Source organism: Maylandia zebra, linkage group LG18 (genome assembly GCF_041146795.1).
Source record: "Maylandia zebra isolate NMK-2024a linkage group LG18, Mzebra_GT3a, whole genome shotgun sequence".
NCBI lineage: Eukaryota > Metazoa > Chordata > Actinopteri > Cichliformes > Cichlidae > Maylandia > Maylandia zebra.
Window position 1 is genome coordinate 15,092,333 of NC_135184.1, and position 26,896 is coordinate 15,119,228.

The window sequence follows — 26,896 nt, forward strand, 5'->3', positions numbered from 1 at the left end:
AGTCACTGTATCATGACAGGAAAGGGGGCAAAATGCCATTTCAGCCAAATGTTGTTATTTTAAAGGGAAGGGCAATAGGCTGCAGCTTGCCCCAAACGATGGTACACATATTTTCACAATGAGGGTCACTTATGTGTGAGCAGGGCTCAGGAAGGGCTGTCAATAGATCCCTTTATGAGGTGGTGAGGGGGGAATTAGGCCCTCAATGGAGGGGACTAAGCCATGTAGGACATGTGCCCACACTCAGGCCTGACCTGTTTGTTTTGATGGCAGCACGAGACCGGCGTGACTGCAGGCCTTGTTTACTTTGGACGTGTCAGGAAGAGGACAGTTCCCACTTGATAAGAAAAAACTAAGGTGGCCCGATGTTTTGTTTTTGTTGATTTATTTATTTTTAAATTAAAGCAGTAGTTACAAAACAGGGCAAATGGAAAGAGGGGAGACATGAGGTCTAAGGGGGTGCTGCAACTATGGTCACTATGCTAACATGCTAAGTAGGTGTAATGATTAGCATGGTTCAATTTAATATTTTTAGCTGGAAATATTCATTCCCTCATTTACTAGTAATAAAAAACTTATCATATCGGAACAATATTAAGTTTGATGACGCTGGAGCCAAAGAATTTGAAACTTATTGGAAAACAAAGGCAGACACACTCCACTAAATCTAGTCACCATCACTTATGCGCAGCAGATTTGGGTAAAGCAAGAAAGAAAAAAAGAAGCATGCATCAGTCTTTTTCTGTTTCAACTGAACAAGCAAAGCAATTTATTTATACACACACACACACACACACACACACACACACACACACACACACACACACACACACACACACACACACACACACACACACACACCATTTAGTGTGCATCTTACAACAACATCTTTGGGCTTACAAACAAACATAAGCTCAGCATTTTTACCCAACTTTGAATCAAGACAATCAAAAGCGGTTTGGTTTCGTCTCGTGATCATTTCAGCTCATAATGCTCTGAGTAGCATCAAATACCATCTTTCTCTGCCGCCTCAGCTTCTGATTCAGTGGAACACTGGTAGTGTGCGAGACAAGTGCAAGGTAGGAAGCAAAAGATCAAGTTGTGAAAGTGACATGCCAGAAAAATGGAATGAATCACCTTTAAGTGGTCGCGCCGGTCGAGATGTTCAGTACTTTTTGTTTTTTAATAAAAAACATTGTGGATTTCAAATCAAATGATGATTCAAGGTATACGTAAATGTTTGATCTATGACTAGATCCCACGTGAGATTTTGCCTGGATTTTTCCCCTCTGCAGAGATCAGAGAAAGGTCAGAGGTCAGGGTCAGCTAAAGAGATGCATCTCTGCAGCCTGTAGGGGCTCAAACACACTTATAGTTACTGGCATGTCCTCTCGGCACCCGAGCATCCTGCTGATACTGATCACTGGTCAATAGCGTGTCCTCAGAACAAGCATCTGTTAAAGCACTGTAAACGTGCTAGCGATACACTCTAACATAGAGCACAGAAAATTCAACTCTGATAAAAGACTGTGGTAGAAAAATGAATGGAACACTTCAGTGAAAAACAGGAAGTCAAAACTTCTCGGCAGGTACCTGCGTACAAAGAATCACTACTTTTCATGCAGACTGTGGTTGGAAAACTGTGAATAAACCATAAGAGAGAGAGAAAATAAAAACTGAACAGTCCGTTCCAATGTCTTCTGTACGGTGCTTACGAAGACCGCATACTTTTCAACAGGGGCTACTTCAGGGTTAGTTCTCAAGCTTGTTAAAAGTCTGAAAAACCGTCACCCTGCCCCAGTGTCTTCTTCAAAAAAAGTGCACTTTTAATGAAAACATGATTCACGCTGAGGAATAACAGTCCAGCCACAAAACCAGCCTCTTAAAAGGCTTCTGTTTAAATTGTATGCAGCTCATGAGGCAACCAATCATAAAAAGTTTACAAAAAGATTAAAGAAAGGATCAAATTGTTACAATCACGGATTGTTTTAACTGACAAAGATCACTATCAGATTCAGTTGTTTTTTTAAAAAGAGCCTCGTGTCAACATGAGGACTAAGAATACAAAATGATGAAGGATGCGATGTGAGAGATGCAAACTAGAAAAACCAGCTTGCTTCCAGACGGTTGAACCCTTTTCTTTCAGTCCATGTAGTGATGCCGAATGCAGAAGTCAAACAGTGTTTAAAAACACGTGTCCCTTTGGCTGATGTCGGTCCAACGAGGGGAAGGAGCGGGCTGTCTGTAGTGATCAGTGGCTATGGCTCGCCAACAGCCAGAGGTACCTTGAAGTGATCAAACAGAGACGAGGAGAGAAGACAGAGGATGGATACTGTGGTAAATGTGGAAAGCTGGGAGATCAGAAGGAGAACCTGGCGGTCGTCCTCCTGATGGATCACTAATGCTAGGAGGTCTGCAGGAGGCGTCTGTAGTGAGGCATGATCTCGTGCTCTGGCAGGTGCAGATTAAACTCCAGCGCCACCAACACGGGGAACTCGAAGGCTATCAGCTCTCTGCGGTTCACTCTGAACCTTTCCTCCAGTTTCTGGCAGAAAAATAAAGCAAGTCCGTGTGAGAGGGAAAAAAAAAATGCTTCGACTCATAATCTTCTTATTTAGATTTATTTATTTTTAACCCTGGATGTCGTAACACCTGGCCCTGCACTGCTCACAGCACACTTGGCTCAGAAGTGTGAAAGTGACGGCTTTATATTTAGTTGCCGTGTGCAAGAAGCCAACAAATGGTCACAAAAAGTGGAGCATTTGCTACTCTAACAGGGCTTTATATATTAAATATTTCCTTCTCTCATAATCATACGATGCACTTCTTTTATTCACTTGAAATTGAAAACCTGAAACTGCACTTTTTGGAGATTAAACACATTGAAAACTAAAAATATTTAAAAGGTTTGCTTTTATTATGCCGCTGTGGTAATGTGAGGGTGGACTTTAGGACCCTGGGGAACTGGGTGGGGTGTGCATCCAGGTACCAGGTTGCCAGGTGCAACTCAGCACATATCTCACCACACCCAACCAGAGGTTAAGGGTTCAACACTAATTCCCTTGGATTCCCAGTTAAATAAAGCTGTTGTTAAAGCATTGAAGAGACTAGCAATGTGTTACCCTGTAGGGGGGGAAAAAACAAAAAGCTCTCCTATTTAGAGATTCGAGCTTCAGGCCCTGTTCTCACTATTTTTTTTTCAGGTCAATTAAATATTAGTAAGTTTTTGAAACACTTTATCTTGTAGACGGCTTATTACAGATGATTTTATTCCATTATGTTATGTTGTGTAGGCTGTTTAAAGTTACACTTGAACCCTGAGGGGTCGATTTTGCCTCATCAGCTACCCACACCCAGCCCAGTGGACTCTGTCACTGAGAGCAGTGAAAAATGATGCTCAAATATTTGGAAAGAAAGCCCTCTCCCTTTGATCAGAGTGAACTGACCCTTTAATCTCTTGTACTGTAATTAAACATTGGGGTTGGATGGGGAAGGGTTGGATGTGTGCATGAGGAAGCTTACATCTATAAGAAGTTTGACCTCCTGTTTCTTCAGATCACCCCCGATCTTGGCTGCCAGCAGGACACAAGCTCCAGCGCAGAGTTTACGGTTCTGCTTGTTTAGTTTGCCTTGGAGAACGAGTTTTTCAAAGTAGACGAAAGCCATGGCCACCGTCGGTTCCTCAAAGCCACACTCATCCTGAGCCAGTTTTCTTATCTCCCTTTTCAAGCTGCACAGAGTTAAAAAAAAAAAAAAAAAAAAGAACAAGGAAGGAAAAATGAAGAGAAAGAAGTTGGTAAAGAAAACAAAAGAGCTTCTGTTAAGGTGAATATATTCTGTGTGGTGTTTGTTTTACCTCCTTATTTTGCTGAGTGTCAGCTTTATGTGTGGGAATTTTTCCTTGAAGGTTTCGTTCATGTCCTTTTTGAGGTCAGAGGGTTTCACGTATTCGATGACCGTAGTCTGGAAAAGAAAACCAGAGGTGGTGTCAAAATGACCACACTTTCAATCGAGTAATTAATCCTAACACTTCACACATGATACATTATACTGTGTCAATATTTATTTGAAGAAAAATAAAAAACTAAATGCAGGAGCAGCTGTGTGTAAAGCTGTAGTTGCATAGCAGCAATAACTTGAAGTAACTGCTTTCTCTGGAAAGTTGTGAAAGACCTTTGGCCCACTCGTCTTTATGATGTTGCTGCAGTTCATTGAGGATTGTGGCCTTTCGTTTATGCGCAGCTCTCTCAAGGTCCTGCAGCAGTATTTCAGATGGATTGAGGTCTGGACTTTGAGTGGGTGCAATACTTTGTTTTCTGTTTCACTCATGCTGTTGTAGGTTTGCTGCTGTGCTTGGCATCACTGTCCTGTTGCATGACCCAATTTGTCCTACAGCCCAAATCATCACCGCGCCACCACCGTGCCTGACAGTTGGCAGTAAGTGTGTGGCCACAATGCACAGCACCACGGTAAAACAAATAAAACAACCACAAAAATCTCCAATTATGTCTCGTCCATTTTCTCCTGGCATGACTGGTAAGTCTTCTAAACAAGCTAAACTTGTTCACCACCTGGCTGCTACTTTCCCTCTTAATTCCTATGGAAGCAGTGAGGGTGTATTTAATTTTTCACACACTGCTTCTGCATTTTGACTTTGCCTTCGTTAAATAAATAATGACATTATATAATATGTTGTTCTTCTGAGGTTGCATATGAAATGATTTTGGAACCTAGTAGAGACCAGATTAATTTTTTTATTATGTCCTGACACATAAAACCATAGAAATGATGAAAGAGTGTGTGGTTTGTTTGTTTTTGGGTTTGTTTGTTGTTGTTTTTTAAAACCAAGACTGTAAATTTTTTTAAAATTGCTCCGTGTCACAAAAAGTAGCATTAAAAGACAGTAACAAGATAAACTGATGCCTTTGGCCAAATTTTAATTCATCATGACGGCCACAAACTATTTAGCACTCAATCCCACACAGATGGTTCTGCTGCTAAAAGCAGGATTTTCAGTTTCTCTGTATCTTTCCATCTTATTTTAGCATTATTTTAATCTTAGTTTTCAGTTTTATATGGTTTATAGATTTTTTTTTTTTAACTTGCCTTTCTAATGTCTGTTAAACAATCGTTAGCCACATCATACTCAAAGCATGCCATAACAAGCACTGAGTCACACTGGGAGAGCTTAATGTGTGGGTGTGAGTTTGGGCTAGGAGTTAGATCCCTGTCGAGGCCTGTCTATTAATCCCAGGATTAAAGGTCCATAAAAAAAATTGCTTTTGTTGCTCTGGGATGGTGAATTTGTAGTTTGAGAGCTGATAGGACCAAATAGGGAACCTTCCTTGGGTGCAACCCATTTACTATGCAACGTCGCCAGAAATACAAAGAAGACTTTCAATATGCACAGATAATTTTATCCCCTGTTTGAACCTGAAAGCTTGAGAGTCAGGTCTCCCAAGCAGCCTGTGTCCAATTCCTGAAGTGCTGAGAATTCACTGCTTCCATTGCGGTAGTAAACACAATAGCTATTGTTGTCAAGAGTAATTGGAGGAAGAGAGGACAAAAAAACCCTGGCCTTGACTAACATTTCAACTATGTCAGTACTCGTTGTGCATTCTGCCAGTCTCCACAGCGAAAACTGAACCCTGGAAAGAATGAGGAGGGAATCGGGCCGTTTTGTTTTTTCCCTCGCTTTTCAAACCAAAGTAAAACATCCGCGCTTTTCCGGAAAAGTAAAAAGAAGGATTAGTGTTGAGGGAGAGCCACAGTAGCTCTTTAATAGCTACTGCCAACTACACAGAGATAAAGTATCTGCATCGTTTCAGGCCCAAAGCGGTGGGAGAGCGTCTCATCCAGTGACCTTGCTGATAAAGACTAAATAAGCAGATAAAACTGAGGATTTTTTATTTTTGGTGAAGGAACCCTTAGACAAATATTTCTGGTTTTATTGTTCTCTGTTGTGGTGGGAAAACTGAGCACAGAAGCCCAGCATGATAAAAAAAAAAAAATTAAATAAAAAATACCAGTGAGATATTTCAGAACATTTCAACAAAACATCTCAAAGCAAATGAAGCTGCGGATAAAAACCACCATTCCTTTCTGCTCTCAAGAGGCTACGAGGCAGCAGTTGCTGCTGCTGTTGTGATTGTGATGTATTAGATTAGTATTTTCTCACCATGTAGGAGGGGAAGATGAGGACTCTCTTGTGTTTACCACAAGGCCATTGTGGGTCATCCAGCAGATTAGGGTCGTACTCGCGAAAGTCCCCGAAATCATTCCCTGCCATTTCCACGCAGACAACGAAGGTTGAGTCAGATTTAGAATTTCATGCATTTCCTTTTTCAATAAAAATATACAGTTAGGGCCAAAAGTGCTCGGACAGTGAGACCATTCTTCTATTTGTACACCAACACAGAGCATTTTAAGATCAAATAATCATGGTGTGACTGACATGTGGACTTTGAGCTTTAATTCGACAACTTTACCCAAAATATTTGGCATTAAATGTTTAGGAATTACACCGAGCTATAGACAACGGGCGATTATGGTTGAAAGACTCAAATACAGACTGAAAATGGAAGAAGAATACCAGACTGGGAGAAATAGTTGCCATACAAAGTGAAGAAATTACTTAAATTAAAGTAACTTAAATTATTAGAAGAGGCAGATTTGCTCCAACTCATTGTTTTTCTACATATAAACAAAGCAAATAAAATAAAGTTATAAATGTTTAGGAATTAACAGCCATTTTTATTTGTAGTCCCCCATGTTCAGAGGCTCAAACAATCAGGTGACTGACTGATCCTTATCCACTTGTACCGAGAAGCGTCGTCTCATCAGTTCTGCGGCGTTTGGCTGAATCTGAGCAGAGAGCATAGCCCTGGCCACGTCACAGTCCAGCCTGCTATCAGCGCTCACATCATAAACAAACACTAGTGGCCCAGTTGCACTGGCAACCATACAAGCCCACAACACAACACCTCCTGTAGCACATTTAGCAGGTAATGTGGTTGAATCACAGACTGTTTCTTTTCACTTTATTTGAATATAATTATTATTATTATCATTATTATTTTGTACACTATTCTGATATGAGGAAATCTTGCTTTCAAGATTTTTCTTTTGGATTGTACGGGCTCTTTTAAGTTTGTTTAGATGCTCTCTGACAAAGTCTAACTTGTCCTTCCTGTTTTTATGTGTAACCAATAGCTGTTGCTGATCTGGATGGTGAAATGCTTCTTTTTAAGAATGAGACAGATTTTTTTAGCCTAATTACGGCCTCTCAGCTCCAGACGTTTTATCTAATCAGTTTGTCGTGAATAACAGGGTCTCACCTGGCCTAGAAATGCTCATCAGTGAGCTGTCCAATTAATTTTGTGCCTCTGAAAGATGTGCAAGGCTTTTGTTATACCCTATGAATTAAAGCTTAATGTTTGTACTTCAATCACATCTTGATTTAAAATAAACTGATGTGGTGTACAGAGACAAAATTGCCAAAAAAAAACCCCAACAAAAAAAACAAAAACAACAAGCCCTCATTGTCCAAACACGTGGACCCAACTGTAGTAAACGATGAAAAGGTAAAGCCTGCAAACCAACCTGTGTCTAAGCTGCTCTGGTTGCTGTTGGCTCGGGCCAAGCTGAGGCTGCGGTGGCTTGCGTTGCGAGACTGAGAGAAGGACGAGGTGGAGTCGATTGTGTTTCTTCGGCCACCCAGCACATAAGTGGGATACAGGAACTGGGTGTACGACACAGTCTGCAAACACAGATACAAATTATTATGTCTATTCAGTAGAGCCAAAAAAAAAAAAAAAGACTTGCTCGCTCTGATGTTAAACCCGTTCAACCTATTAATGTTATCAGATCCGCTTTCCAGCACAAGAGGACCACAAATAAGTATTAGCACTAACAGTGTCCCAGTATAACGTACCCATGAGACATCACACACAATAACAAGAGACTGGAACTGACTTGGCTAAAAGGAATGCAGTTGTTATTAATGTGCTTAATTGCACATGGGGCGTTTGGACTCCCCTGACAGCAAAATAGTGCCAAAAAAAAAAAAAAAAAAAAAAAAAAAAAAAAAAAAGGCTCATTGCACAGGGTTCTGAAAAAAAAAAAAAAAAAAAATCATCTCGCTAAGCACTAAAAAATAAAAGCCTTTCACTTCATTTTCCTCATTTATGAAAACTAAACAATGTTTATAACCAACATTAATATTTAAATGGAAGTAATTTGTGCGAGAAGAAACTTTTATAAAATTCTACCTTCTGTAGCAACTAGCAAGCTAGTTTGCTAGCTAACGTCCATCAACAGTACAACACTTCTGAACTATTACGATGCTAATGTGCCATTTTTAGCCAACCTTAACCATTTTTGGCCTTTCTGTATGTGCAATAATGTGCACAAGTCCCTCATTTCTTTATAATTTGCTGGAAAAATGAGAAATCTTTGCTAAAACATATGTACAGTTCTCCAGACCTCTATAAGGACATTCAAAGCTCTTCTTTGGATGTTGGCTAACAATCTCTGTTGAGACGATCACACACTGATTCAAAAATGTTGACGTTCTGGCTCTGGAGAGGCCACGACCAAAATCTGACTGCACTTCATGCATTCATAATTCCATCAGTTTTGATAAGATCTCAAACACCACTGGCTGAAATGCAGACTCAAACCATGACAGAGCCTCCACCATATTTTACAGACAGCTGTAGACACTCACTGTTATACCTCGGTCCTGACCTTTGTACATAAAGATGACGATTTAAACAAAAAAATTAATTTAAAAAAAATGGATTAATAACTCCATAAGACCTGTTGCAGATGACCTTCAGTCCAGTTCTTGTGCATTTTGCCCCTTTCTCCCAGTTTCCTTTCCCTAAAAATGGCTTGATGCAAACACTGACACAATTTTAGCAAATAGTATATGGATCAACTGAAAGGACAGATGTAGCTCTAGACTGCATTTTTACTCATTTCTTCAGGCCATGCTTTTCAGATATTGTCCTTGTTTTAGGTCAGCCACTTCTTTTATTTTCCACCTGTCTTTGAGTTTCTGGCTAATAGCTCTTTTGAAATCCCCTTGTTGGTGTAAAAATCCTGTTTTATGCTGTGTTATCTTTGGCTTTCTTGTAGATTCAAATAACGAAGTGAGAACAATTTATATGTTTTGTAAAAAGTAAGGCACTTGTAACAAAGTTCCTAAAGATACTTTGCAAAGTTGTTGGGTATTTGTCGATGACACCCTCGAGTTAGGTGCCTTTTTATCAAAGACAAACTTTAAAAAAAAAAAAAAAAGCTTTAAAAGTTATACCAAAGTCTGACTTTTGGAAACAAGATATAAAGAAATGAGTGGTGGTTTAAGACTTCTGTATCAAGTATCCAGTGAAGTGTCCCAGTAAACACACCAATCTATATTGATCCACCACACATACACATATTTGCTGGTTTCTCACCTTTCCATCTGCTCCCAACTCCACTCCCTCCAGCCCAATCACCATCTCCCTGGCGCCTCCTGAAGGATGCCGCTGACGCCCTCCTTCCAGCTTTGCATCCCTAACGAGAACAAGACTTTTTTTTTTTAAAAACACATCTTTCCTGATACAAAGTTTTCCTGCAGCTTCTTTAAACTCCTTTTCCTTAGCAATCTTTCAGAGGCCTGTTCTAGCTCACCTCTTCACTTACACACTCTCCATTTCACAGATTTGGGTCCTGCATCGATCTGAGCTCATCAGCTGGCCTAGTTTCTGTAACCGCTCGTGTCTTTGGGTGCATCTCGGGGCAATCAGTAATAAAGTGCGCCCTTGGGAGGCAGGACGGAGTAGAGTACAGTTTCGTTCTAGCAGGCAAGCCTCTTCAAACTCAGCTGCTGCCTGAAATGCCATACTGCTGTGGGAGATTTGTAGGTCAAAAGCTCTCCTGAAGCAGAAAACAGATGGCCAAAGAGGGAAGTGTGTCGGTGGAGCTTGACCGACACATGGCCCAAATCAAATATACCATAATTAAAGTAAACACTGTTTACTGCTAAGATTTAACTTGATGCGATATTTTTAGGTCGCTGTCAGTAAAAGCTAATTTAAATTGTGTACAGTGACAGAGAAGATTACATGCCTGCAGTCTGCCACAAAGAATAACCGATAACACTGATGGTAAGCTGAAGGCTAAGTCTTTCCAGCGATTTGTGATTAAAAGGTTGGTAGAAAATTAAAATGCTCTAAGCAGGAGCTGATATTCATGTTCTCCCATTTTTCCTTGGGTTGAAATAAAGTCCACAGCTATTAAAATGTGGCCTGTTTGCTGACAGATAAATTTCCACCTGTGTTTGTGTTACATTAACTTTAGCCTTATCTCAATATTTGTACTGTTGCAACATTTCACAGCGGCGGCAGAAAGTACAGGCTCTACACAGTCTTGTTTTTCTGCGGCCCCCTTATCTTTCCTTTCCTTTGTCTTGCATTCTCTTTAAAATGTCGTTCATACACAAAGCGTTAACGACACGGCGGTTCCTCACATGACTATGCCAGTGTTTTGTTGACATGTGGGGCCAATCGGCTTTCATGAAAACAGCGTTATCTGGCAGACAGGCACGGCAGGACACGATGATGACAGATGCATCGTAGACACGGAGATCCCCAGGCAGTGGACCTCTTACAGAACAGTGAAAATCAAAGAAGAAAGGGGGGAAAAGAAGAGATGGGAAGCTTTCTAGGGAGAGCGCTTTTCTATGAAGCCATCCAGAAAATAAAAAGGTTTTGCTTCATTTGGTTGAGAATACAGAGAAATGAAAGGAAATGACAGGAAAAGCTGCTCAGCAGCATGCACGAATAGGAATCACTGGCGCCAAACATCTGTATGTTAGTATTGGTGAAATTCTTGCAAAGTGTTCGTCACGCATGCTTCGAAATTCAGCGTCAAGAAAGTAAAAATAACCACAGCTTAAACAACTTTGACCCCATTACAAATACTTCATAGTTCACACGAACAGTCGAGGGTGACTGCTTCCAATTATATTCCAAAGTCTTTTTTTTTTAACTTCAAATATCCCTGTGAGGAAATTCATCCCGCATTCGATCCATGTAATTTTTTCCACTCCGATGCCAGAAGTGTTCCTTAACGTGCCAGAGAAACATCGGAATCCAGCGCTGCTAAAGAGGAAACATGCAAAGTCTACACGGGAGTGTTTGAACTCAAAGAATTAGCCCATGAAAAGACAGTGATGACCCACAGCCTGAGGTTTAACCGCCTGAAGCCTGCTGCATTCCACCTTCTTAGTTTACGAAAGTCCGAGCTGGACTTTGAGCTGCAGATTTAACCATGTATTTAACTTCTGTATTGAAAATTTGCAAAATTACTCAAGATGCAAGGCATACCAGTCTGCTGAATGTACTCTGAAAATAAATAAATAATTTAAGTAACAAGTTGTCTAATAAAATATTTTTGAGTTTTGGCTGTCCCAGCCAAAGTCGAGCTGGAAATGGGCGATTAGCGTGAAGGAGCAGTGAAACATGCTTATCGGAGAGCCCCGGGAGGTTTATTAACCCTTGACCTTGCACTGATTGGCTGGCTTAGGAAATTCCCCGCTCTTCACTAAGCCGTGGTGTGTTGCTTTTCTTTCTGTGCATTGTTTCCTCTGGTGTTTATCTGTCGCCCTTTCTCTTTCACTTCCTCCAAAACACACCTTTTTTTTTGGGGGGGGGGGGGGGGGGGGGGGGGGGGGGCGTCAGAAGTAAGGCCATACAACAGCTAAACTCCCCAACACAGGGCTCATGTTGCTTTAAAAGAAAAGCAGGAAAAATTATCTATAGATAAGATCTACGCCGCTAAGACATGTAAACCCTGGCAGTTAAAAAAGAAGTGGTTAATAACATGTTATAAGTGTGCAGACAATAGAAATCCTAGTCTGTCAGCACAGTGGAGAATTAAAATCAGTTGACTACACACCGAAAACATCTATTTCTAATAACCAGGTAAGGTTCATATTAAATGCTGAATAGCGAAGCCAGCAACAGCTGCAACAGACAAGAATGGGTTGACTTGAACAAAGAAGGATGAGTGCCCAAGAGCCACCACGGGAAAAGTATCACAAGCAACAAGCATTAGGCGACAATCTAAGTCTTAAAGTCCTTGTTAGATTACTTTAAAAAAAACAAAAACATTTTTATTAACCTATTAAGATAAAAATGCATCCACCAAAACAAGAGGGATGAGGAAAACAAAGGGAAAGAGGAAGCACAGGTTGGAGGACGTTACGACGTTCGGCATGCCGTAGGATACATACCCCACTTGGCTACAATCTCGATAGGGCAGGACAGAAAATACACTATAGAAGGATCTTCTGCCACTGATAAGGACTATCCTACAAAAACAAAAATGGCAAACAAGCTAATCAACATCTATCGGACAAGATGCACAGGTTACACTTGGTAATAGTTTGCAGTAACAGAATGAACTGAACATTCTTGGTGTGTTATTCTGAGTTTCTTGCAGTTTGGCACATACACTCAGTTTGTGTGTAACAGTGATGCGTTTGTTACAAGACCTTATTTTTAATAACTAAGGCATCCAATCAGAGCCCATTTCCCGATGACCTGAGGTCAACAGCACAGCGAGCAGAACGGCTCTGACTTTAACTACAACAACCTCATAATTCCAGCTTCCTAACTCGGGCTCGCAGACACGTGGTGAACCTTATTACTACAAATCAGCATCAGGAAACAAACTCCACACGAGGGTCTCAAAAAGCTGAGTCTTTCAACATCAGCTGAAAACTGGATAATAATTTCAGAGGTGGTACACTGCAATGTTATCCAAATGTTGGATAAAATAAGTGAAGACTAACTCATAGAGCTACACTTTGAGACAATTGAAAATCACCAGAGCACGATTGTGCCACGCAAATCACCGATAAATAAAAGCTAACTGAACTCTCGTCTAAATCCAAACAAAGTGGCAGTGATAATAAGAGTCACCCCGTCAGTATTACACAGACACGCTCCCTAGATACGTTGACCTCAACTTCAACATCAGAACATTTCTGCCAAAATTTGTTTGCATTTAAAGATTTGCGTGCTGCATTCATGCTACAGCACAGTCATCTTATAATTTAGTAGCGAGTGATTTGTGGCGTGATTACAGAATTTGTGACAGTGATCAAATAAAGATTAACATCAAAATTCATCAGATTCTTCTGCACGTGCAGGATTGGCAGTTGCATCTATCTATAAGCTGAAACTGTGGCCGGGGCCTGGCCTGCTTGTCTGCGATGTGGCTTGTAATGTGAGAAACATCCATACTGCAGTTCATTGACTGGGGCAGCCTCCATTATTCAGTGAGGACTTGTATCGACTGCGGGGAGGCGATGTTTGGCTTCATACCTTCCATTGCGCATATCGTGTTGCCTCATGTTCTTTACGAAGTGAACCTTCTTGAAGCTCTTTGGTCGGGGTGAACCCGATAGGGTTCGGCATCTGAAATGTAAAACAAACAAAAAACTTAGAAACAGACAGTTCCCCCCAAGTGGGGCGCACGACACTGTGCTAAGTGACTCATGTTGAGACACAGAAATACACAGGAATGGTAAAAAGAAAGCAAACCTTTTTTTAGCTTTAAGGTTTTACATATTGGTACATTATACATTTTTTTTTTTAAAAATAAAATCATATAATCCTTACCAGTAATACTAGGGCTGTGCGATATGACCAAAATCTCATATCCCGATATAAGAATTCTATCGTCCGATAACGATATAAATCACAAAAATGTAACATTTTCTGTAAATTCTGTGAATCTCGACTTGTGGGAAGTGTTTCCAGCTGCGCATCATGTAGCTGGAGTCGAGTGTTTTAACCGATGTATGAAACTATACATTTTTAGACATAAGTTGTAAAGGCCGCCATTTTCTTTGTGAGCATTTATTACGCGGCGTGCTGCGGGGGAAAGCCTGTTCTAACGTTTGAGTCTAAGGTTTATTTTTTTAGCACCTGGCGGATCTTTTTTACTTCTCATCAGTAAATAATCTGCTCTGTCATGTGATTCAGTTTATTTTGAAAAGTCTCAACAGGATATTGAGCTTTATTGTGAAAGGTTTATGTGGAACATAAATAAGCAGACACGATGGTTTTACCGTCGTTGTTGCTAACGACAACGCATAAAAACAGGCGCTTGTCCATCTGTAGTGTGGTTATATTAAATATAAGAGAAAGAGAGAACTTTAAGAAATTAATATAGCCACTACAGTGACCATCAAAACGGTGAAAAAAATATTGCCGTAAACAGTTTATTTTGCGACACCACGAAACAAACAATAGCGTAAATGAAACGATAAATGTTTTTATATCGTCATCCGATATATATCGTTATATCGAACAGCCCTAAGTAATACTGTGCAATACTGCAAAAATGTTTGTATCAAACAAGGTAAATACAGAGCCAGTAATGTCGATACCAACACTGACATAGATACTTTTGACCTACAAAAGCACCTTATGTAGGCGATAGCAGTGTGTCATGGTTGCTGAGATGATCACCATCAATTTGCAAATTGTGAACATATTTTAATGGACGGCTAAATCTCTGTGATTTTTACTTTTTTTTTTTTTTTTTTTTTTTTTTTTTAACTTCAGCTTTTCGTGTATTTGAAGCGAGGTTTTTGGAGACCAGGGATGTAAAAGTGTCCGTTTCCAAAAAAGCAAATTATTTAACTAAATTCAGTGAGCTACATTCTGAACTCAGAGGATAGAAACAAAGTATCGATCTTATCGTGCCATTATCAATCCAATACCAGCATACTGATACTAATCAATATTTGAATTGATCTGCCCACCTCTACATACCAGACCTTAAAATAAGCTACATACAGCCTCAGAAAACACATAGTCCTTGTTTAGTTAAGAAAAACTAATATGCAGAAGCAGTGTGGGAAAAGCTAAGTGCCATAAGAATTAAGAGAGAAAGAAGCATCCAGGTTGTGTTAATCAAATACATTTGTTTTATTAATCATGAGTAAATGTGAGTAAATGCCTCTATAAAGGCAGTCATTTTGGCAGTTTGCATGTCTGGGGCATTGGGGTGTGTGTTAAATCAATGTCTTCTTGCAAAGCCTTTGGACAGACGAGACCAAAGCTGAGATGTTTGGCAGAGGGGTGATGATTTGAGTGGTTTTTGCAATCAGAGGATCTGGGTAACTTTCAACCACTGAGGTAAAAAGAAAAGAAAAAAAAAAGAAAAAAAGAAAAAAAAGGAATCAAGGTGTTGCAACGGCCCAGTCAGAGACCAGACCTCAACCTGATTAAAACGCTGTGGAGGGACCTGTGCATAAATGAATGCCTGCAGCGTTGAAATCGACTAAACTTCCTCTAAAATTTTGAAGAGACTGATGAAGTCATACAGAAAAATATTACATCAAGATATTGCTGCTAACGTTTCTACCTGATGCAGCTGTGCACGTAGTTTTTCACACTATGCTTCTGCATGTTGAATATGTCTTCATTAAATGAATGTGTGACGATTTTGTTTTTAAACACGTCCAAATATGTAAAAGCTTAATGAAAGAAGGTGTTTTTCCCCCCTTTCCACATGACTGTAGTAGCAGTGTGAACATGTAAAGCGTTTACCTGCGCAGAGGAGCATTTTCTTCAATGTCCTCTAGAGTTTCAAGCGACGAGCGCTGAGAGATGAGCCTTCGTCTGGGGGGGCACATAGAGGGGAAGTTACATGTTACGGGATATGAAGAAATATCAACATCACACCAACACTTCACAAGTTCAACAGTCAGCTTTAAGAGGAACTACCTTTTGAATAATTCTTTCCACTGGGTCAATGTTATAATTTTAGTCTGTACTCAAAAAGGTTGAATGTTTAACACCCAGGTTTAAAAACAATACGTGTGGTCAGCAGTGGCCTGGAACAAAGGTTAAACTGTGGTTTCCAATTTTAACTTTAATTTTAAGTTTCTATAAATTCTGAGATTAATTTGCAAACACCGGTTTTGGATGGTTGACTTATAACTGTCATCAGCGAACGCCACTGTGCCCCTGTGTGGTCAATGATCGCCCCCCCCACTCAGTCTTGCGTGGATCACAGTGAATTTTCCAGGATCAGAGCTGCTGAGAGGATAACGAGCTGGCTCTGCGAGCACTTTGTGTAACACATTTGGTCACAGATGGCCTTTATTTCACACTTAAGTTGCTCGACTCAACAGTCTAATTCTGCTGGATCGCTTTTATATGATCAGCTGCCAGTTTCAGAACAAACCCACATGTGACAGCTAAGAAGGTCTGAGCCGTGCCAAAATTAGGTTATAATTGCACGTTTAGCACCACAATAACAACACGTCCTTCAAAAAAAAAAAAAAAAAAAAAAAAAAGTGTCTACATTTAAAGGAGTGGAAATTAACGTATTAGAGGTCAGATAAGAAAAAGCTCACACATTTCCCCAGCGGGTTATCTGTCATGACGTAGAAGACAAATCTGTAACAGTGCCAGAGGGTAAATATACTTACTACTGTATACAACGCAGGACTTTTTCCTGCAGAGAGAAATTTGCAAGCAGTCTGTGTTAATTGGGGTTTGGATCGCTTGAGCAAACTATCTGAATTAGCATAAAAATGCAAACATTTCTGTCAAACAGAGGTTGCACACACTTTGACTTTACTGTACAAGGACAGATAATGGTTATGTGCATAGGCACGCTCCCCCCAAATGCCCATTCTGAGCCAGGAAAAAGCCTGTAATTGTGCAGCATCCAATTCTCCTCATAAATCAAGACGTGCTATAGCGCTGCAAGATGCTGCAGCATCAAGACAAACCGAAGACGTCCAACCGGACACACTTCACACCCGCCGGAGCATTTCAGCTGACCAAAGGGAGAGACGGTAGAGTGTAAAGTAAAGCGGCTGGTTAATAAGTGACAGAGCGTGCAGACAAATGAACAAAAAATAGCTCCGTCCTCGAGGATCCAACACAGGCTGAGTGAACAGTGTATACTAGAGGAGACTGGGTGAGCTGAGTGTTTACATGAGAAGCCAGGCCACTGGAGCAGACAAAAAAAGCTTAAGGCCTTTGTACTGACTAACCTTCTGCACTCAATATAATGGGCCTAATGATCATAAACTGAAGGGGAAAACATCAAGCCTTCATAAAAGACATGAGCAGTAAAATCGGAGTCTAAATGATAAGAATGATCAGACCTGTGGGCAGCTGACACAAACTCTGTCTCCTGCTTGCGTGAGTTCAAAGGGCCATAATAAAAGGGTTTGGCCTGACCTCTCCGTGAGGGTCAGACAAGTGGTGTCATGTGATTTATGGCCAGTCTTACATCATCCTCCTTCAGTGATAACCCTGAGGGATGGACTGGCTGGGTGATTTGGGATCTATGAGTGCAGATACGGAGGAAAGTAAAGGCTTCTCTACTGAACATCGCTTCATTCATTAAACTACTTTATGCTGCATGAGGCTCTTAGATTCAAAACAGGTTGATCGTTTTATATGGAGAATTGTCAATTAACAGTACAGTCCTCTTCAGCGTTGCAGAGCACTTTAAGCTTTTCCAGCTCCTTGTTTTGACATTATGGCTGACAAATTACCATTTTGGTTTGCTCACCACTTTTATCCTCTTTGTTTGCAGCTGCAGCATTTTAGCAACTCAGAAAACGCACACCAGACTCCAAAAGCCCTCCACTACTACTAGTGTATCCTGGTTGTGTAAATAAGCCAGTGTTTTCCAGCAATAAGACCCATGTTAAGGGTATTTCCATGTTGTTTTTAACAGCCTGCATGAAGGAAAATTTTTTTAAAAGTCACAAAATGAATCTTTAAACAGGTTTTACTTGCTTTTCAAGTTTATCTGCATGTATTACTCACATGCTAATGAATCCACTGAAAAAGTTATTCTTTACTGTAACTGTTCTTCCACATGGATGTAAAGAGAGGAGATAGAATCCACATTCCACCAAGACAATGTACAGGGAGTGCAGAATTATTAGGCAAATGAGTATTTTGTCCACATCATCCTCTTCATGCATGTTGTCCTACTCCAAGCTGTATAGGCTCGAAAGCCTACTACCAATTAAGCATATTAGGTGATGTGCATCTCTGTAATGAGAAGGGGTGTGGTCTAATGACATCAACACCCTATATCAGGTGTGCATAATTATTAGGCAACATCCTTTCCTTTGGCAAAATGGGTCAAAAGAAGGACTTGACAGGCTCAGAAAAGTCAAAAATAGTGAGATATCTTGCAGAGGGATGCAGCAGTCTCAAAATTGCAAAGCTTCTGAAGCATGATCATCGAACAATCAAGCGTTTCATTCAAAATAGTCAACAGGGTCGCAAGAAGCGTGTGGAAAAACCAAGGCGCAACATAACTGCCCATGAACTGAGAAAAGTCAAGCGTGCAGCTGCCAAGATGCCACTTGCCACCAGTTTGGCCATATTTCAGAGCTGCAACATCACTGGAGTGCCCAAAAGCACAAGGTGTGCAATACTCAGAGACATGGCCAAGGTAAGAAAGGCTGAAAGACGACCACCACTGAACAAGACACACAAGCTGAAACGTCAAGACTGGGCCAAGAAATATCTCAAGACTGATTTTTCTAAGGTTTTATGGACTGATGAAATGAGAGTGAGTCTTGATGGGCCAGATGGATGGGCCCGTGGCTGGATTGGTAAAGGGCAGAGAGCTCCAGTCCGACTCAGACGCCAGCAAGGTGGAGGTGGAGTACTGGTTTGGGCTGGTATCATCAAAGATGAGCTTGTGGGGCCTTTTCGGGTTGAGGATGGAGTCAAGCTCAACTCCCAGTCCTACTGCCAGTTTCTGGAAGACACCTTCTTCAAGCAGTGGTACAGGAAGAAGTCTGCATCCTTCAAGAAAAACATGATTTTCATGCAGGACAATGCTCCATCACATGTGTCCAAGTACTCCACAGCATGGCTGGCAAGAAAGGGTATAAAAGAAGAAAAACTAATGACATGGCCTCCTTGTTCACCTGATCTGAACCCCATTGAGAACCTGTGGTCCATCATCAAATGTGAGATTTACAAGGAGGGAAAACAGTACACCTCTCTGAACAGTGTCTGGGAGGCTGTGGTTGCTGCTGCACGCAATGTTGATGGTGAACAGATCAAAACACTGACAGAATCCATGGATGGCAGGCTTTTGAGTGTCCTTGCAAAGAAAGGTGGCTATATTGGTCGCTGATTTGTTTTTGTTTTGTTTTTGAATGTCAGAGATGTATATTTGTGAATGTGGAGATGTTATATTGGTTTCACTGGTAAAAATAAATCATTGAAATGGGTATATATTTGTTTTTTGTTGAGTTGCCTAATAATTATGCACAGTAATAGTCACCTGCACACACAGATATCCCCCTAAAATAGCTAAAACTAAAAACAAACTAAGAACTACTTCCAAAAACATTCAGCTTTGATATTAATGAGTTTTTTGGGTTCATTGAGAACATGGTTGTTGTTCAATAATAAAATTATTCCTCAAAAATACAACTTGCCTAATAATTCTGCACTCCCTGTATATTGGAGCTAAAGCTAATTTAATACTGGGACGGATAGAGTTGGTTTCTTTGTTAGATAAATCAGGCAAGCTTTCAAACTTACATTCTTGGCAGTCTCTCTTTATGACCGTGTGGTGCTGCAGTGAATGAATTGCATTAGAAGCCCACAACTCTGCAAGTTACCTGCTTCATTTCATTATCTTGAAAGTTTCTGAGCTACATTTCTTTCCAAATTCTATCAATCAAGTTACCAACCGCTCCATATGCATGTAGGACTATAACAGGAAGAACCCCCCCACCCCCCTTAAAACTCTGCAAAGAGTGTGCTAAATGAGAAATAATGTCTCTACATGAACATCAGCAGCAGCACGTGCTTTTAATGCAAAAGATGTTTTCCAAGCTGGTGCAAATCCTGGAAACAATAACACGGGACAGGCCACTCATTCACTTCAGACCCTGCTAGGGAGGGTTAGAGCAATCCGTTTCCATCCAGTCTGGCATTAACTAGGCCCAGTGAGAAGGGTCAGACAAGCGTCCGTGTAAATCAACAGCAGAGTCTCTGAAAGCAACTCCTGCCACTGTTGCCTGGGAAGTGATTTTATTTAAACACCTTTTCTTGAATGAAGTCAGACACAGTGTAAAATTATTTTCACTACAAATGCACACCATGCTCCTGCAATATAAAAAAGAAATGTTTTTGAATGCTATTGACAATCCTGCTAAGCAATGAAGCCGTAAAACTCAAGTTGACTGTTTAGATGTGGAGATTAAACGGTTTCACGCGTACGACCTGTTGGCAGCTTGCCACAGGACACAGTCTTCCATTTTCCTGCAGAGTCGCTGAGTGAAAAATACATGTAATGTTGTGGGCTTATTCACACAAATATAGTCAGGAAAAAGGGAAATGTGATTACTGTGATAAAAAAAATAAAAAAAATAAAAATATAGCACTCTGGGGAGTTCAGCCCGTCTGGTCCGGAAAGGTTCAAAAGTATAATGAGTACAAACGGGATGTAGCAACAAACGCGAGGAATGAACGGGCAAAAAGGAAACAAGAGAAAAAATAATAATAATAATAATACAATAATTACATCAAAATAACTTTCAAAACACGTTTCACACACAGGCTGATCCTGGTTAATTTTGGGGGCTTTTCTTAGCTTTCCTTTTATCCACGACTCAGACGCCGAAAGATTCAGGGAAGGAAAATGAGGCATTCTTATATAATCCTGAGATTATGCCAACCATGACCTCAGCGAACAGCAATCGGCCCCATAACCAGAAGTATGTGACCCGAACACACAAGACTCCAGAGAGCCATTACGGTGGCTTGTGCTGCTTGTTTTCCAGCCACAGTTTTGCTTCCACATGCAAAAAGGCCTGTTAAAATACTTTAAAGTACGTGTTTCTGGGTAATCTAATAGTGATGGGAATATAACCCACGCAGGACGTGATAAGACTCAACCTGCCTGTGTTTTACAGGGGAAACAATATAATGAACATTGCTCTACACCTCAGGCAGACAGCACCAGATGGTACTCACTATTATATATTTAAAGCACAGCTCTTGGCTGATTCTTGATGGATGAACGCTGAGGAGTGGAATATGAAATTAGCTATCGTTTCCATGCATTAGATTCTGATGAGGATATTGTCTGAAGCAGCTTTGGGCTCAGAAAGTCTATTTTGGCGGCACATCAGAGGCTCTTCGGCTTCCTCAACGAAAGCAGGATTGAAGGCCAAAAAGTCTGAGGGGAGAGTGTGTCTCTGATTCCCCTGGGAGAGGAAGTGGAGGACAGAAAATACAGAGCTGAGAGCCAGAGCTGCTCCTCAGAAAGCCCGGGCATCCTGCCTCTCCCGGCGAGGGACCTCTGTACACGTTTCCACCAGCTGCCCTCAGAAAACAGACCAGGCACTGTGCAGAGCGCTCGTCTGTCCGCACGCTGGTAGAATATGGCCGCGCTCAATCAGCAGGTTGCATATTTCTCGACATCAGAATTCATTTTATGTGGGCGTCCTTCGAGCGGATATCAAAAACAGGGGGTAAAGTCAGGCTTTAACAAATTCTGACTGTATTTGCAAAGCAGAATAAGAAGCATCAAATCCATTTTCTTAACCGCTTATTCAGCTGAGGATCTTTGGGGGATGGAGTCTCTCCCAGCAGAGGCGGGGTAAAAAACAAACCGGTCGCTGGTACATCACATGGCAAAGCAGAAACTGGATCCAACATGTGCAACACTGTGGCTGGAACTCAGTATTTCTCGGGTGCTGAGCTTATTAGCACAAAATATGAAAAGCTGGCAGGTTTGTACAAGCTGACTTCCAAGTATTTAAAACCAGCATTTAAAAGCAAAAGCTTATCGTAATCTTTAAGATGTGTAATGATTAACATTTGAAAAGTTTGGCTTCTAATGATCTGCAGCCTGACCAATACTGGATACCAATGTTTTAAAGGTGAAAAAAATAAAAATATGATATCAGCAATGAATGTCACAAATCAATCTGCAGCTTACTGTGAAGACGCTGCTTCACTACTAGGGATGGGGCAACAATACAGCATAGTATGGTGCTATTATGCATAGCGATATTGTGTGTGTAAATACTCTGGTGATGCTACTATACTTTAAGAAGAGGGCTAATCTCCTGCAATATATTAAATCAGCTAGCTCGCAACAATATCGTGTTGAGAGTGAAATATGGGATGATTCCCCTTTCTACTGATTGATGAGCTCTGATGCTACTCTGCTACCTGTGCTACAGACACCATAGAGTAAACAGGAGCTGAAGCCCTCTGCTGGACAAACTATGTGATGACACCCTGATCAACTTAACAGAGATCTGCATGTTCTACAGGTTAGTTTTCATACTAGTGAATACTGCACAACATATGAACCAATACCACTTCTTTTTTATTATTACAGCAACTCTCATTAGTAGATATGTTGTTTGGTTCAATAATGCTGCCTCTTGTAAGCTAAACAAGTTAAAATGTGTTAGTGATGTAATGATGTCAGTCATGCATTTTTCCCCCCCCCACTATTTAAATATATAGCAAAAAAGAAAAGTAGAGAATAAGACATTCCAAACAAGTTGATTTGACAAATCAATTTCAGTGCAGTAACTAGGCTCATGAGCGTTTCCCTGTGAAGCAGAACTTCCTGAGAAGACTGGCACGCCCTTCAGCAGGAGGCGAGGATTTGGATAAAAGACGAGGGGGCTCTGAACAGAGAAGATCTGACGGCAGGTTCTGACAGTGAGAGAACCACAAGATGATCCGCACTGACAGTCGTCCCTCTTCGAGGTAGAGACCTCCAAACTCTCCCCCTTGTGTGAAAATAAAGTAGACAAAGAAGGCAAATAAAAAGACACTCGTGTGAAACAACAAGCCCCTGTTGCATGTGGAGCTGGACAGCAGTGCAGAGTTACAGGATGTTTGCGTCACACAGAAATGAAGTAGACAGCAGGTATGTGCCAAGTTTTGTCAAGACACTCACTAAAAATAAGCTGAGGACAATTTGACAAAGAGCCGAAGAACGTTTATGTAAGAAAGACAAACAGAGACTGAATAAGATGCTGGATTTTCTCCTCGGGGGGAAACGAGGGTGCACAGCTCCATGGTTTGCTGGACTTGTGATCAAAACTATCTGCCCCCCATCCCCTGTGCATATCAGTGAGTCATAAGCCTGCAGGCACCTGCATGGAGTAAAGCATACAGCTGAACTTTTTCCTCATGCTGTGTTGGAAAGACTGATTTCTCAGAAGTGCAAGTATCTTTTGAAAACAGCTGATCATAAGAAACCTGCAAGAAAATTGCCAAGAGTCCATTTATTTGGACGCCCCTCCGTTTTTGTCACACAACAATGAGAAACTACTAAATCAGGGACGCTTAACTTAAGAAAAATAATCTCCTTCATATTTTCAAGACCCATGCAGTGGGGCTGGTGCCCCAAAAAGTGATTTCCAGTGTTTCTGTGTGTTCTTATGTCTAACACCTCTGTTTATTATTGATAAGCAGTCTGCAGTCAACAGGATTTCTGAAGGGGTTATATATGAGATAAAGAATTGACCTGTTTTGCAAGCATCTTTATGACTCTGCGTTATTGAACATAACCTGTGTTGTACCTTACGATGAATCCAGTGCTTTTTGATGGCTTAAAATATCTTTATATAACTGTTACATGATATTTGTTACAACTTCTACTGCATCTCTTTTGAAAAAGACATTCTTAGTGTCGTTGATTGTTTTCCATTCATAAATAAAAGGATGTATAAAAGTCACTTTGCAAGAAAGTGACAGCAGCTTCAACCCCCTAACAGAAATGTTCTTTCTGGCCTAAAATTGCTCAATGTCATTGACGAGAGATAAGTTTGACAAATGTTTCAAAGATCATGGGCCAACAAGTCATTTACAACACCGAATTGGAGTCCTTGCCTGGTTGAATATGGCCCCTGGGGCTTATGTTTGACACCCCATCATAACATAATAAATAACAACTGATGTAGGAAAGTCTGGAAAGCTAATCATCCTTAACATTTCCTTAAGAACTTGCTGGAACACAACATACCCAATAAAACTGATTTTGGAAAGTGCCATGGTGCTTTAGAAATACTAACAGATATGCAACATACAGTGAGTGTGCAAACACTTTGCAACTTGTTCTCTAATGTGTGCCTTTCTCTTATTTTGTATATATAAGTCTCTTGATTGTGTATATATTCCTGCTGCCTACTATTAATATTTCATTCCTGCACAGTTGCTGTAGAGCACCCACAATCTCGTTGTACAAGTACAATGCCAATAAAGGGCTATTCTATTCTGCTGGCGAGATTTTAGAAGTGAAAAAGAAAGGTTTGCCTGCGAGATGCACTTCGTGTGCAGTTTAATGAGCAGTCTATGGCGATCCTGCAGTGCAGAAGTGAACTTTGGTCGTTGTGCGCTCAGACAGTGAAGTAAAACCGTTGTGTACACAGTTACCTTGACCTCTGCTGCTCTATCTGTCCGCCCTCCGGGCAGTAGTTCTGGGAGACTTGCCTGGAGTAGGTCGCAGGTAGGATTCCCTGAGTGTACGTCTGCAGCCTCCCTCTAGTCGAGGCTGGGACCGCGGAGAAAGGCGAGCTGAACGTCGAGGGCACAAAAGCGTCGCCCTCCGCGTCTGTACCGACGGGGGGAGCAGTGGGACCCGTCCCAAAACTGGCCCTGCTGCTGGCGTGGAGAGCCTGGTTTGCTAAAGCGAGCGCCTGGGTGGCTGTGGTGGTGGTGGCCGCCGCCGCTGCAGCCGCCGCGGCCGCCGCAGCAGCAGCGGCTCCGTACGCCGAGGGCTCCGTAGAAACCAGGCTCTGTCTAGTCCGAGCTTCCAGCGGGGTTTCCCCTTCGCTCTGACTACCCGCATCGTCCTGCACGGGCCGTCCATCCAGAGAAATGTTGCTGAGAAAGGACAGCGCCGCTTGCCTCCTCCTCGGGTCGATGCGTTTCCGCGTATGCTCGAGACTGGAGTGCTTTATCTGAAGCGTGGATGTGTTGCTGCTCGTGGCAGCCGCCATGGTCCACTTCCAGGTGTCCGAGTCCCACCCTCAGCAGCGGTCTCACCTCGCGGGCATGAGTGCTGATGGGATGGTCGTGCTTGTGTTGGCGAACGGTGGTGCCCGTCTTTTTAAGTACACGCGTTAAACTGGGTGAAAACAGCGAGGTCACGTGTGCGCAGTATTGTGGCAGCACAGGGAAAATTTGGACCAATGAGCTGTCGGGAATACATGTGTTTTTTTTTTCTTTTTCCTGACTGCTGAAGCCTCCACTTCTCTGATAGTGCGTGCTAAAATTACATAAACTCCGAGATGTTCGTAACATCTTCAATAAACTTTTTCTACCTGCTGTATTGTTTTTGCAGCCTTCACACTCCTGCAGGGTGAAAACTTTTTTTTTTATCCTTCTTTGTGCATTTCTAATTTTATTCATACATGTAGAAACTGGACTTTCTAAATGTGCAGACATGTGTTATGTGCGGGGATCGTTGTGCGCTGATAGAATGGGGGCCTTGCTCTGTTTGTTTTGATAAAATCCATCGGTTTCGTGCACCGTATGAGTCAGCATATCTGAAGCGATAGCGCCATCTGTCCGCTTGTCATGTACTGGGTATGCTTTTTTTTTGGCCATAACCCAATTAAATATGCCATCTAGTGGAGTTTTTTGACGGGTGCTTGCAGCAACCAGCATATTTTAGTCTAGAGCTAAAAAGGGAAATTTGGAGCATGTTCAGTGTTGGGCCTAATGTTTGATACCCCTGTACTACATAGTTAGCAAATCAATTATAACGAATAGAAAACACACATTAACAATAATAATAATAATAATGGTTGTAACAGTGATAATAAAAAATTAAATATGACAGGAAGACATAAAAAGGGGTATCTTGTCCCATGCCTTGTAGTCTACTACATCTACACTATGTTTCCAAAAGTATTCACTCACCCACCCAAATCATTTAATTCAGGTGTTCCAATTACTATCATGAGTGAATAAAACCAAGCACCTAGGTGTGCAGACTGCTTCTACAAACATTGTAGGAAACAGTTTGGGGATGACCCCTTCCTGTTCCAACATGACCACACACCAGTGCACAAAGCAAGGTCCATGAAGATGTGGCCAGAACTTGACTGGCCTGCACAGAATCCTGACCTCGACCCATCAGAACACCTTTGGGATGAATTAGAGCGGACACTGCAAGCCAGGCCTTCCCATCCAACATCACCTTACAAATGTGCTTCGGAAAGAATGGTCCAAAACTCGCTTAAACACACTCGTAAAGCTTGTGGATAGATGTCCTCGAAGAGTTGAAGCTGTTACAGCTTCAGAGTGGGCTGGCATCATATTAAACTCTATGGATAAGGAATGGGATATTAGTTAAGTTCATGTGTTTGTGAAGGCAGAAGAGAAAATACCTTTGGTATTATTCACCATAGTTCTTCTCTTCTAGAAGCCCTTTTCTCAGGCCTGAAGGTAGATACTATAAAAAAGTGACTAGACCCTCAAAAACAGCTCATTTCCTTTTATAGTTGCATGTAGTTTTTCATGTGGATAAATTAAAAATTCCCCGGTACCAAATGCTAACACTTGGCAGAGAAGCTTTGATTCAGTTGTGTAAAAACCAACTTTCTGCCAATTAAAAGAAGCTTCTCCAGATGTCTGTAATGTGCTGTGGGTAGATGCAACTCTCTAGAGGGCAGGCCTAAGAGTGAAACACCAAGATCCTTTTTTATTATTTGTACTCAATTAAATTCCTTAGAAATAAATGTTCAGAACCTGGAAATCAATTTACACTCCCAGAAGTAGTGAAAATATGTTCGCCTATCAACAAGGCATTTCTAAACATATTAGTTTTCTTTAGAAAG

At 41.3% G+C, this 26,896-nt stretch overlaps 1 protein-coding gene across 3 annotated transcripts; it reads right to left on the minus strand.

Annotated features, from left to right (window-relative positions):
• Positions 1-1,172: 1,172 nt before the first annotated feature.
• On the minus strand, positions 1,173-25,214 carry cables1 (Cdk5 and Abl enzyme substrate 1). Of its 3 annotated transcripts, none has more exons than XM_004542872.5 (10): positions 24,543-25,214; positions 15,618-15,689; positions 13,380-13,472; positions 12,284-12,361; positions 9,462-9,561; positions 7,603-7,759; positions 6,179-6,282; positions 3,857-3,963; positions 3,523-3,730; positions 1,173-2,545 (listed from the first exon to the last, which is right to left on the minus strand). In XM_004542872.5, the coding sequence occupies exons 1-10, from the start codon at positions 25,049-25,051 to the stop codon at positions 2,405-2,407; spliced, it is 1,569 nt and encodes a 522-aa protein (XP_004542929.3). In that variant the 5' UTR covers positions 25,052-25,214; the 3' UTR covers positions 1,173-2,404. The 3 variants fall into 3 exon arrangements, with proteins under 3 accessions (XP_004542929.3, XP_004542928.3, XP_004542930.3); XM_004542871.5 differs by having other exon boundaries at positions 24,486-25,214; XM_004542873.5 differs by lacking the exon at positions 12,284-12,361 and having other exon boundaries at positions 24,486-25,213.
• Between the last annotated feature and the right edge of the window lie 1,682 nt (positions 25,215-26,896).